Raw genomic sequence first — 13,063 nt, forward strand, 5'->3', positions numbered from 1 at the left:
CTACCCATCGTCCTTCCTGTGCTTGAGGGTCAAGCTTCCCAGGCTCCTTTTCACGTTTAACATAGACCGTGCTTCCAAAGATGTGGAAGTTGGAGATGTCGGGAATTGTGCCAAATCGTTTTTCCCATGGAGAAATCATACCATTTGCCTTCTTTGGTGTCCTGTTCCATACATATACTGTGTAGCCCATCATGAATCCCCAAAGCCATTTCGGTAATCCAGATGATATCATGAGGCTGCGTACTCCATTGAGTAGCGTCCTGTGGCTGCGTTCCGCACTAAGAAATTCTCCCCCTCGATCAGAATGGAGTTTCTTGACCGTTACGCCATATTGAGTTTGGAGACCGGTTTGGAGTATTACGTATTGAGCGAAAGCCTCATCTTTGCCCTTCATTAATGGTTCCTCCAACCAACTGGTGGCTTCGTCGATGACTGTCAATGCGTAGACGTAATGATTTAGCGTCTGCACAGAAGCTGGTCCCCATACATCCATGTGAAATACATCACCGAATTTCTCCGCTCTCGGGGATGTTCGAATTTTGGAGATTGGAGATCTGGCAGCTTTAGCAAGCATGCAAGTCCGGCATTCGGGTTCTTCCATCTGCTTAGGATCTAACTTGATCCCGTGAACCTGGTTTGATTTGAACATATGCTTGACATAAGCATAGTTCTGGTGGCCAGCGATGCAGTGTGCTTCATAAAGCGAAACCATCCTGGTCGCCTTCCCGGCATAGGCATATTCTGTGCTCGGAATCTGGTAGAGACCATTTGTCTTGGGAACGATTCCAATCGTCTCCCCCTGTCTATTGATGATCTTAAGAGTTCCATCTTTAATTACCATCACATATCCTGCATCGTCGAGTTTACCCAATGATACAAGTGTGTTAGGTGTGTTGGGGCATAGGAGAGTGTTTTGGAGTGTAAGCGATTTCGAAATTCCTTCCTCGTTGATTGGAAGATCGATCTGAAGATTTCCGGCAGTGTTGGATGTGAAGGTCTCTGCGTTAGCTGCCTGGATAATTCGGGTAGGGACACTCCGCGTGTTGCGAAGTTTGTCCTGAAGTGGAGTCATGTGGGATGAGCATCCTGAGTCAAACAGAATTGCTCCGCTGCTGTGAGATGCTACGAAAGCTGTCTCGTAACTACTAGCAATTTCGGAGAAATTAAATATTTCCTGTGACGTAGTTGTGGTAACTTCCACGGCTGCCCACGATGACTCGGGTACTTCCTCAATGGTGGCTGAGGATCCCACTTCTTTATTCTTTGATCTCCAACTATTACTGCTGCTTCCAGACGGTTGGGTTTTCTCCTTCTTCTGAGAACTGTCTTGGGCTTCGTTGGCCTGTTGTCGCTTCGGTGAACTGCATTTATTAGCGAAATGCCCTTTTCCACCGCAATTGTAGCACGTGGAATTGTTCGAGTTTGGTCGATTTTGACCTCCTCCTCTATTACCATTTCCTCTGCCCCTGGACTGGCCTCTGAAGTTTCCACGATTTCGGTTAAATCCACCCCTGCCGCGGTTGGAATTTCCACCGGCATAGTTTGCAGATTCCTTCTTTCCAGACTGTCCTCGGGTATGACCAGATGCTTCAGCACGTATCGTCGAAACTAGCTCCCTTGTGGTCAGCGGGACTGAAGTCCTTGCTGCAACCACTACCAATGCGTTAATCGTTGGTTTGAATATGTTTGGGATGGAAGCAATGATCGTGTTATTGAACATTTCCTCGGGAATGGTGATTTTCCGCGCCTCCAAACTGTCCCTGATTTCCAACAATTTATCCAAATGCTCATTAACCTTTGATGGTTCATGGCAGTGCATGGAATGAAGCTGTTGTTGTAAGTGCGCTTCAGTGAGAGCACTTTTCGAATCAAAATCACTCAGCAGATTTTTCCATAGATCAAACACGTTTTCGTAATTCTTGTATCGCCTATAGATCTGGTCTGATAGGCGGCCCACAATGGCATTTAATAAATTTCCATCGTCGTCTTTCTTGGCTTCCCATGCTTCAGTGTTATCTTTTGGATTAGATGTGAGGTGATCTGAAAATCCAATTGATCGGGTGGCTAGCTCCACTCGATTCTTCCACGTGTCCCAGTTAGATCCATCACTTTTAAGCGTAGATACCTTGTCAAAGGCTTTGAATACTTTAGACATATTGTCGTCGTCGTCGTCACTTTCTGGATCTGATACTTCTGCTCCTGGATCTGGGTCTTCCGGATCTGGTGGAGGTGGTGAAGATCTTGGTAGTGAAGATATTGGTGATGAGGGTCGGTCTAGTACTGGGCTAGGTGGTGGTGGGAATACAGGATATTCTGGTTCTGGAGCTGGTGCTGCTTCTGGCGTACCCTCTGGTTTCTGGGATGATGATGATGCGACCTGCTCTGGGGGTGCTCCTCGTCCAAGTATAAGGTCTTCTTGCTTTCTGTCGATAAGTCTAGCAAAGCTGGGGATATAACCAGTTGTTATTTTGTCGTATCTATTCGGGCAAGGTTGATCTTTGCAAACTCTGTATTTGCTGCCGTCGGGATCGTGATACCGATCCTTGACGTCGTCTTTATCGAAGATATGCTCCCTATGAGCACAAGCTGCAGTTGGCTTGGTTGGACGGTTATCGGCTTTGCGAGGAGGGTTAGTCCTTAATGACATAAATCAATGTATGCACCGTATTTCTTGTTTATTTAGGTTAGGGCGGGGCCCATAACCTGTTAGAATATAGTCACGTTATATTCAGCAGCAATGGCAGTAAGAGATAGAGTGCACACAGCACTGTAGTTGATCACACAGATCAGACGATGAAGGAGTAGAGAGAACTGCTTATTCGACAAGACGAATACTACAGGTTTATATACAAGTCCAAGGTAGACGATGTCATGTTACAGCTAAACATAGCGAGAGAGAAAGGAAGTACAATACGATGTATCCTACTGGTAGTCCTATAGTAATAGTACACGATGGTGGGATTGATAACACGGCGGTGAGACTGATAACACGATAGTGAGATAGTGGTTTGTAACAAGAGAACAATGTTCCATAGATGGTATGTGAGTCATCAAATGTTAACAGTAAACGTACCGCTTACTTACATGCATACAGTCACATTTGTGACATCACACTATATAGGCTTTCTGTCCACTTAGATACGAGTAGAGCTCTTACCACCATCTCCTCTTAGGTCCTAGACTACTCTCGAGTGTATATCTCCTTCTCTTTTCCTCTCTTCACCAATCATATTTGGTTCATAGTACTTGGCCCTTGTGTGAGTTCCATCTTAGTGTTCCCGCCATCACGGCGGGTTTCCAACCACAGGTGATACTTGTCCCGTGGGTTCAGTGACCAAGCGGAATAGCGACATCCGTCTGGTATCATCAGGGAGCTTGGTAGAATAGCATGTCCAAGAATGACATGTGGTGGTCTCCTAGTATGAATCTTGCGCATGAAAAGGTATCCGGTGACAGAATGTGCACTAGTTGAAATGAGGAATGAGATACAGCATAGGATCTTTTGACAAATTGCCTGGTATCGGTGATGAGAACGAGTTAGAATAAGTTCTTCGCAATGTCTGTTTTCTGCAACGATCAATGTCATCCCGACATGCGGTTGAATGCAAAAGGATAACCTCATGTTGGCTGGCATTCGCACAGGGAGGGCATTCATGCCCGCCTACGTGCGCCGGACCGTGAGACTGTTTTGCTACGTTTGTTCACCCACATCCATCTTCGAAGTTCTTCGGTAAGGTTTGACCTGAGTTGACGGGTGATATATAATTATAAGCTGGTGAATATCTGCTTGTCTTTCCTTTGCTCTTTGGATTCGCTCACTTTTATAATATCTAGGCTACCCCTGATCTCAATCTATCAGCGTCGCAGTAACTTTGCAGCCGGATATTCTCTTACTATCCGTCAACAATGCTCCAAAGCCCAACAACTTCAAGCTGGACGCGGGTATCACCTTTGGAGGTGCTGATAACTCGTGCTTGTGATCCATCATTGCATGAACCAAATTATGCAGCCCACATTGAAGTGGCAGAGTACATCAATAACAAGAAAGCCAATACGTGCGTATCCAATTATTTGCTAACGGCCTTAACTGATTAACACTCCGATTGTAGTCCTCGAGAAGCAGCGATGACCATCGCACGTTTAGCCAACAACAGGAACCCTCACATCTCTATGCTCGCTCTTTCTTTGCTAGATACCTTGGTGCAGTCATGCGGATACCCTTTTCATCTCCAAATATCCACGAAGGAGTTCCTCAACGAACTCGTACGCCGATTTCCTGAGCGTCCTCCTCCTTATCCGAATGCTATCATGTCACGGATCCTCGAGCTTATAAACACTTGGAAGGAGGGAATCTGTGTAGACAGCAGGTGGAAGGAAGACTTGAGTAATATAAGGGATATGCATCGGCTGTTGACTTTCAAAGGATATCGATTTCGAGATTTTGCTAGGCCGAGTCAGTCACAGCCGACTGCTGCGAACGCGAATCTCAAGTCGGCGGTCGAACTAGAGGAGGAAGATCGTGCAGCACAATCTGCGAAACTGCAAGAACTTATCAGGCGAGGAACACCCCGGGATCTCGCTGCTGCACAAGAGCTCATGAAATCTCTTGCTGGTGCCGACCCTGAAGCCAAACCGGATTATAAAACGCAAGCGTTGCATGAGATCAACAAGCTGGAATCCAAGGTCGTTTTGATGAATGAGATGCTCGATAACGTCGATATGGAAAGAGGCGAAAAGTTTGTTGAAGGTGATGCGTACGATCAGGTTGCGGAGATCTTGAGAGCTGCGAGGCCGAAATTGCAAAAATGGGCGAGCGAAGTGGATGTAGAAAGTCATGATTCCGAATCATTAGGTGGATGGTACCTTATATATCTTTGTAAGGCTATGTTTCTCATCGTCACTATCACAGATACGTTCCTACAAATGAACGACCAAATCAACACCGTTCTCAACCGTTATGAGGCGTTCAAAAAGGGCGATTACAGCTTCGCGGCAAACCCTATCCCCGCTGAACTATCCAATGCCGGTTCTGCTTCCGCTGGTACAGGACTATCTCTGATTGATTTCGATGACTCGACAAACGGTACCTCCGCAACTATATCAACACCTACAAACACCACCACGGCAACATCAAACAGTGGCGGCGACCTCATGGGTCTCTTTGGTGCCCCCGCCCCGGCTGCAACCAGACCCTCCCCTTTATCGAGTCTATCGAGTCTATCCCATCCTATGTCAAACGCAATGCCAGTGATGGAATCAAGGATAGGACTTGGACTACCAGGGATGCATGTCGGAACCCCGACACCTCCGATACCTTCGACATTTACACCTCCGAATTATAGTTCCCCCAGTTCTGCTCCTGTTGTTGCTTCGACTCCGCCGATTGGTGTGATGCATGGGACGGGCGGGGCAGGTATGGGCATGGGCATGAACAGTGCATTAGGATATGGTTCTCCCTTCGGCCCAAGCGGGAATGTCGGTCCACGGAATTCTTCCCCAGCTCCTGCGGCGCCGCATACGCCGAATTACTTCTCAGGTCCCGCAGGTAGTGGTACTGTGGGCGTAAATATGGGTATGGGCATGGGTGTAGCAAGGATAGGTACCCCTTCGACTCCTCAAACAATGCAACCCATGAACGCGATGGGTTCAATGCAGTCGTCTCAATCATCCCAGCTAATGCAAACTCAACTACCCGCCCAAAATGGCTCTTCAATGTCATCACAACCTCCTGCGACACAGGCGAAAGATCCGTTTGCGGATTTAGCGGGGCTGTTTTAGGTGAATGCGTGGACAGGTTGAGTAATGTCTTGTGAAAGGTAAATACTGACTGATACGACACCCTGGGATCGTTAAGCTATTGGAGTTTGGAGTACGGGTACGGAGGAGGATGGCCACGGAATAGGTCATTTGGGTCCTCGTAATATTGGGTTCCGTACCGCGTAAGCTCAAGAATAAGGAAAGGAAATTACGGCGCAATATTCGTACTATATATCTACGTGCTCTGGTACATTTTCACTTGTTCGTCATTGGAGAAATGAGCGAGCTTTTACAAACGTTCACTCATGTTGACAGTAATATGTCATGAAGGCGGGAGGTTAGAGCCGTTTGTCCATCTCTGTATGATCGGCCACGATTCCTGTATGAACTCGAGATTTGGGGTTCTAAAGGAAATTGAAGATATTCTGCCTCTTTTTCTAGATCTCTTTCAGATACTAATATGGAATGCCTCAAGAAAGATCGATGCAATATTCCATCCACGCCGCATTGACGTTGGAATTCCATACTACTCACAAAGACTTCATGTTCGGTGTCGGATAGGAGACAGTTCAGGGAAGTTTGTTCATTTCTAGGATAGACCTGCGGTCTTTCCAAGGTCATACAGCCCAGAACACCAACCCCTCTTTTGGCCAGGTCTGGGGATTCCAAATATTCAATGGATGCTCCAACGTTGTTCCCCGTGTTCCGTACGTTTTCACGCGAAGTGTTAACTTCAACTGGGATGAGCAGACTTGACTTCCCTGCAAATTTCCCGAAGATCCAGCCAGGCACAGTTCTCTTTGTCGCTGTTCCTGCAGGTAGTAATCAGGATGATGATAGAAAATATCTGTTACCATGGGGAGAAGCCACTATCAACATGGTCATTCTTGATCAACAGGCACGGCGGCCTCGCAAGGTGCAGATTAAAAGTGCGTCGGAAAAAAAATTAGATTCTTCCCCTTCCTCCAAACTGTTATAAAATCTATATCATGTTCCACACCGACATGCAGTCTCTCGTTACTTTCGTCGTTCTTGCGACTACGTTTTCGTTTTCTAGTACGTTTGCTTCACCAACGAGAACAGGAACAGCCAAGCGTTCCACCTGTACTGTTAACAGCGTGTCAAGCGCCTCAGATCTTTCCGCTTGCACCAGTGTCGTCATCACTGCCTTTGAGGTTCCTGCTGGAGGTAAGTCTCTGAGCCCCTACCAATGGAATGTCGCTAACAAGTCTATCTGGTTTGTAGATACTGTTACCATCTCGGTTTGTCGAAGCCAGAATATTCAATGTGTGTATCGTATTAACAAGAAACGTCGGTGCACAGGCAGCGTCGGGTGCTGTGAGTATTATCAGGTTACATAGCTTTTTGAGCCCTTCCTAATACGTCGATGGCAGTCTATCGAGATGACAGGTTCCGTTTCCTTCGCATACACCTCTGCTACCGGTCCTCTTTGGACTTTCGATACTGACGTACGCTGTTTTCTTCCCTTCATATCTGCCTTTAACTCAGTTCGCATTAAGGATGTTACCTTCACCGGCAAAGGATACAGCTTCAAAGGCAATGGCGATCGTGTGTATCGATAGTTTAGAAGCACAAACATGGCTAATTAGATGGCTCATAGTCTACTGGGATGGAGAGGGCACTGGCGGCGGTGTTGCCAAGCCTCATCCATTCGTCAAGTAAGTTCGCTTGCGCCAGTTATGAGACGAAACTCACGCGGTATGAAAAATACCAGATTCAAGGGTTATGGATCGTTCACCGACTTCATCATTAAGGATTCACCCGCACAAGCCATCTCTGTCGGTATGTCACACACATGAGTCGTAGCTGACTGCTTGACGGTTCATTCCTACTGCAGGTACAACCGGAACCTCTTCCTTCACTGATATTCTTGTTGACAATCTGGATGGCGCTGAGCTAGGTCACAACACCGATGGGTTCGACGTCTCCGCTAGCGATGTAAGAGGCATTATTCTTGGGGAGTCACAAACTGAGAATAATTTCAGGTCACCTTCAGCGGAAATAAAGTATACAACCAAGACGATTGGTGAGTGACTTACTTCGTTATGAAAGAAATTTTCGCTAATGCTTTCCACTAACCGTCAGCATTGCTATAAATTCCGGTAGCAACATTGTCTTTGAGAATAATTACTGCTCTGGTGGACATGGTATCTCCATCGGTTCCATCGCTTCCGACAAGACTGTGTCTGCAGTGACTATTTCTGGAAACACCGTGGTCGAGAGCATGTGAGTTAATTTTGTGTGTGTCCAATCACGAACCCTGTTATACTTTTTTAAACCCGGTCTGCAGGTACGGAATGCGGATTAAGGTCGACAGTGATGCCACAGACGCTTCTGTATCGGATATCACTTATTCTGGCAATACAATCTCCGCCAATGACAAATACGGACTCCTCATTAGTCAAAGTTACTCTGAGGATTGTACGTGCCTGGCAGTATTTCTCTCGTTTGCGCTCTTCACTGATACGACACCCGACAGTTGGAACTCCTGGCACCGGCAGTATCATCTCGTACGCCTTGAATTAGTTGAGAATGAAATTCTAAACTGACTGATTATCAGCGACATCAACTTTACTGGCAGCAAGACTACAGTGACTACGAGCGGCGACTATCCACGAGTTGGTGAGCTAACTATGATGTTCTTCATTCGACCCACTGCTCAAGCTCTTTCGTCGTGTCCATGCACTTAGGCGTTGACTGTGGTAAATGTACTGGAACCTGGAATTGGTCTGAGCTCGTCGCAAGTGGAGGTGACTCTTCCGACATTGTTCTCGCTGGTGGAGCTAAGGTACGTCCTTCGAGAATGAGCTTGTATGATCACGACATGATATTTTCTGTCCTTACGCAGATTTCAGGGGGAAGTTATTAATACTGCCTCGTGTACACGTACGTCTTATTCTGATATATGAAATATTTGTTTATCTTCAACCTTGGAACTCCCCTAGCCGGTGCCAGTGAATGCCAGGTGACTGAATGTTCGAACGCGTTTGGACGTTGAATAACGTAGATTTCAAAAATCAATTGAAACTCCAAGTGAAAACTGGAACGATTACACTGATACACTGATACAGATACATCGATATCGATAGGTAGGCCATAGGTAGGGTACATACATAATGGATACATGCAATATGATACAGTACAAAATACGAAATACAAAATACGAAAACAAGTCATTCAGACTGTCCACACTGTCCAAATTTACGCAGAGTTGTTCGTCCGTTTCGTGCTTGTGACCATTTATCTGTTCGTCTATACCAAAAGACCTAGAACACGCGGACGTCGCCAATCCAAAGACGAAGAAGAATCCGGACCCAAGATCAACGTACGCGTTGGTGTTGCGTTTTTTTTCGCAGAACCCCAACAAATAGGTTGTTTGTCCCCGACGGTAGGGTACCGTAACTAATTCTCAAACTATTACTTACATTTGTTTCTAACATTGAAGTTCTGAATCCATTAGTTACACGCGTAAGTAACAGTAACTAATTAGTGTAAGAAACAGTGTAACTAATATGATGTTACTATTTGTAACTTGAAGAATTCAAGTAACTAAGTGTAACTTATATTCCAAGGCTTTCCCAGTTGACTGGCACATCCCTTCGGTTCACCTCTTCACTGATCAGTAGTTGAGAAGAACCGGAGGCCATGGCTGACTCTGGGGTATCACAGAGAGTCTGCAACTCATCTGATATCATTGCCAGCAAAGCAGGAGATGCGAGGTTGATCTCATTTTCTTCGACAACACAAAGCAGATGGAATGACTCGCTTTTTTTCGGCCTCGCTTCTTGGGCATCTGAGCCTCCTTCTCTACTTTGGACTGTTCATCTTCATCCTCTTCGTTATCCTCGCTCTTGTCAGAACTGTCACCAAGATTTGTGTGGGATGAGGCTCTATGAGGTTCGAACTGAAGCTTCTTCAAGTAAGTCTTGTCAAGATTGGAAAACTTAACCACAGGATGTTTTCAAGGTGTTGCTTAGTTACAATTAGTTACACTGAAAATCCTACACCCTTAACATGACATGTAAGTAACATGTTAGTAACATGAATTAGTTACTTTTGTAACTTGAATTTGAATAAGTTACGGAACCCTACCCGACGGGTGTACAAATTACTTAGTCATCAAATAGCTTGGCTCAGTCAACAAGTAGTTTCGGCCATTCCTAATTTCGCTCTCAAATTCTTCCCTGGATACACCGATGCCTCAGGCGGTGGTAATGGTGGGAACTTTGGAATCCCCATCTCCACCCATCTCTTCCTCTTCCCTTCCCCTTCCTCCTCTCGTTCCCCTCCCTCCTTCGCATAACTCACACCCAACGCCCTCGCCTGCGCCCCAACCTCCCATCCAAATAACCAATCCCTCCTAACCGCACTCGCCCAAAAAATCGGGTTCTCCTCAGTGTCTCCTAACGCCATAAGCCCATCCCGGGCCTCCTGTGCAGGTCCGTCGTGCAGATGCAGCCATTCTTGGAGGATCTGGGTGTTGGAGGTTATGTAGGATGCGCGAGGGGCGCGGAGGGATTGGTAGAGGTGAAGGGCGGAGGGTATACAGGAGGGGGAAGAGCCAGCAGAGGGCTCGGAGAGATAATACGATAAAGCATACCGTAACGCCGCAGCGTCTTCCATAACCTGTGCCGCGCCCTGTGCGAGATACGGCATCATCGGATGCGCTGCGTCCCCCAACACCCCCACTCTCCCACTCTCATCCACCCACCTCCCCAGTGGTTCCTCCAATTCCCCCAACTTCCACTTAACACACTCCCCTGCCACACCGCATAATCGGTGCACAGCGGGACACCACCCCGTGAATCGCTCGATTAACCCAGTGTTATCGGTGGATTTTCCCCAGTCAACATCTCCGAGAGGGGAACCGAGATCCGTACGGTGCGTCACGTCGATGATGATGTTGTAGAGTTCTCCACCTCGGAGTGGGTACCCCACCACGTGTGCCTCCGGACCCATCCAATGTGTTGCCCACCGCTCCGTGACGAGTCCCCGGATCCCGGGGTCGGGGTCTTGGAGTAATGCTGATCCAGGGACTAGGATCCTATACGCCACGTCCCCTGTGTCTACAGGAACTATCGGACTCCCGTTTATAGCATCCCGCGCGAGGGATTTGATCCCGTCGGCGGAGATGATTAGGTCTCCGGTGTACTCCTCCCCATTGGCGGTGAGGACGCCGGGTTTGTGAAAGTCGTATGAGATAACACGGGTGGAGGTGTGGATGGTTATGTTGGAACTATACAATTCCTCTGCAGTTCTCCGGAGACCCTCGACTAGATCCGCGCGGTGCACGAAGTGGTATGGGGCGCCGTAGCGTGCCTCCATACCCTCTCCTTCCCCATTCTCCTTCCCCCCAAAAGCAACCTCACACAACACCTTCCCGTCGTTCCAGCGCACGAACCGGTTCCCTCTCGAGACGTCCTTTTTGATGAGGGTAAAGTCGACACCCCAGTGGGTGGCGAGTTTGTATGCGTTGGGGGGGATGCGGATGCCTGCGCCGACCTGTGGGAGTATGGTAGGTGAATGGGTTGAGATGAGAGGGATTAGAGATCAAGTCGTTTCTATCAACCGTGGGAACAGCGTACGTACCTCCGCAAACTCCTTAATAGCATCCAACACCGTCACTCGATGTCCGTCCCCTGCGAGCGCAAGCGCGGTGGATAACCCGCCGATTCCTGCGCCTACGACGATGACGTCCAGGGTTTTCATTTCTTGGTATGTCGGCAGTTCCAATGTCACCCAGTGCTTTTTATTAATATATATATAACGCACACCCTGAGAGTCGGAGTCGCGTCTACCACGAATAGAGACACTGTGTGAAACACCCCCACCCCCAGCCTACCCCACCCGGCTCTCCGCACTTCCCCAAGATCCCATAGCACATAGCAGTTTCAAATTGACTTGAAAAACATTGGATTGCCTGGAATCATGAATCATGATGTATAATACAAGTACTTGGGGTGGCTCGTGATATAGGCAGAAGTACTTTAGCGCTAAACACTTGGACTTTGTTTCTGCGATACCAATTGAACCAGTCTTATCATCAGTCATATTTTTTTGATATCGCAGAAATTCCGAAAGAATCCTTTATTTCCCAAGTCCCATAAATAGCTCTCCAAGTGCTCCCACCCACCCACCAAACCGCGCGCAATAAAATGATATTTTTTTTAAAAAAATCACTTGAGCCAAACTACGAGAAAATAATCAAGTATCACTTGGTATTGTACCCTCTACGGTAGTACGGTAGGTGGATACGCCTAGCAAGCTTGGTTTTTTCAATTCAAGTTGTCCGTTTTTTTTTTTGCCGTTACTCCGGCCACTCCCACGTTTAATTCGCTCTTCACTTGACCATTCACCGTCGTCCTCATTTTTGCGCCATTGAACAGGAATATGCATAGGAACAGGAATATGCATAGGAACAGGAATATGCATAGGAACAGGAATATGCATAGGAACAGGAATATACATAGGAGCAGTGGGAGCAGTAGCAATTGGTAGGGGACCGAGAACAAGGCTAAGATCTTGCAGTGAAAGATCATGGTCAATGCTTATATATATAAGCCATTCCTCTTGTTTGAAGTGACAAGCCCATCCTGTATATGTCCTGTATATGTGCTGGATTTTGTTCACCAACTTCCAGTGTTTGGACTCTGTGTCATTCTGTGTCATTCTCTTCTACCCAGGGGGAGACACAACGGTGACATGCTGAAATTCGAGAGATCCCAAAAACCGTTGGGGTTTGTTTGGCATTACCTTCTCGTGCCGCACAGCCCCACAGCCGAGACATGCCGTAGCATGCTAGTTATGTATCTGATCTATCGTGTCCTCACCAGGTTCTCACTGCATCCGATTTTACGGCCTTGATGCATGTATAGCATAGATATGCGATGATGCTTCGTGGCTTCCATCTGCTCTTACTCTTGATGCTCTGTATCTTTCTGTTTTTGCAACTATGCCCCCCTCCAGATATAGAGCTCGGAGATCATTTCGTCCAAAGTTCATTTACATATTTGAAATAGGAAACCTGCAATTTACTGCACTGTGGCACTCCAATGAGAGTATCAGACATTCTGCACAAATTCGCAATAGTGAATCAAGCACCATAATAGGATCCGGCATCGTTCGGCTAAGCGGCTGTACGGCACTAGAAGGCAATGCCAAACAAACCCCAACGGTTTTTGGGATCTCTCGAATTTCAGCATGTGTCTCCCCCTGCTTCTACCCGACCTTTTCCTCTAATGCTTTTTTTTTTACCCTTGCCATCACAATGCCAAGCAGCTTGTCC

At 47.1% G+C, this 13,063-nt stretch overlaps 4 protein-coding genes across 4 annotated transcripts; 2 read left to right on the forward strand and 2 right to left on the reverse strand.

The window, feature by feature from the left end:
• The first annotated feature begins 3,751 nt into the window (after nucleotides 1–3,751).
• C8R40DRAFT_194222 (VHS domain-containing protein) lies at nucleotides 3,752–5,991 on the forward strand. The gene is made up of 6 exons (XM_046234302.1): nucleotides 3,752–3,775; nucleotides 3,835–4,055; nucleotides 4,110–4,852; nucleotides 4,910–5,599; nucleotides 5,656–5,794; nucleotides 5,855–5,991. The coding sequence occupies exons 2-6, from the start codon at nucleotides 3,907–3,909 to the stop codon at nucleotides 5,919–5,921; spliced, it is 1,788 nt and encodes a 595-aa protein (XP_046086846.1). The 5' UTR covers nucleotides 3,752–3,775; nucleotides 3,835–3,906; the 3' UTR covers nucleotides 5,922–5,991.
• A 755-nt stretch (nucleotides 5,992–6,746) lies between these two features.
• C8R40DRAFT_1170380 (glycoside hydrolase family 28 protein) lies at nucleotides 6,747–8,647 on the forward strand (the record flags this gene model as incomplete). The annotated part of the gene is made up of 15 exons (XM_046231527.1): nucleotides 6,747–6,945; nucleotides 7,003–7,019; nucleotides 7,081–7,095; nucleotides 7,152–7,226; nucleotides 7,278–7,326; nucleotides 7,379–7,436; nucleotides 7,493–7,560; nucleotides 7,616–7,716; nucleotides 7,764–7,804; nucleotides 7,864–8,004; nucleotides 8,069–8,199; nucleotides 8,258–8,288; nucleotides 8,339–8,400; nucleotides 8,469–8,566; nucleotides 8,627–8,647. The coding sequence occupies 15 exons, from the start codon at nucleotides 6,747–6,749 to the stop codon at nucleotides 8,645–8,647; spliced, it is 1,107 nt and encodes a 368-aa protein (XP_046086847.1).
• A 536-nt stretch (nucleotides 8,648–9,183) lies between these two features.
• C8R40DRAFT_1265072 (uncharacterized protein) lies at nucleotides 9,184–11,921 on the reverse strand. Its single transcript, XM_046233903.1, has 4 exons — nucleotides 11,368–11,921; nucleotides 9,973–11,280; nucleotides 9,541–9,721; nucleotides 9,184–9,511 (listed from the first exon to the last, which is right to left on the reverse strand). The coding sequence occupies exons 1-4, from the start codon at nucleotides 11,485–11,487 to the stop codon at nucleotides 9,339–9,341; spliced, it is 1,782 nt and encodes a 593-aa protein (XP_046086848.1). The 5' UTR covers nucleotides 11,488–11,921; the 3' UTR covers nucleotides 9,184–9,338.
• Nucleotides 11,879–12,253, reverse strand: C8R40DRAFT_1103347 (uncharacterized protein). The gene has a single exon (XM_046228022.1). It carries the CDS (start codon nucleotides 12,244–12,246, stop codon nucleotides 11,983–11,985), a length of 264 nt encoding a protein of 87 aa, XP_046086849.1. The 5' UTR covers nucleotides 12,247–12,253; the 3' UTR covers nucleotides 11,879–11,982.
• Nucleotides 12,254–13,063: the final 810 nt, after the last annotated feature.

The sequence above is a fragment of the Lentinula edodes genome (genome assembly GCF_021015755.1).
Source record: "Lentinula edodes strain Le(Bin) 0899 ss11 chromosome Unknown C8R40scaffold_16, whole genome shotgun sequence".
Taxonomy (NCBI): domain Eukaryota; kingdom Fungi; phylum Basidiomycota; class Agaricomycetes; order Agaricales; family Omphalotaceae; genus Lentinula; species Lentinula edodes.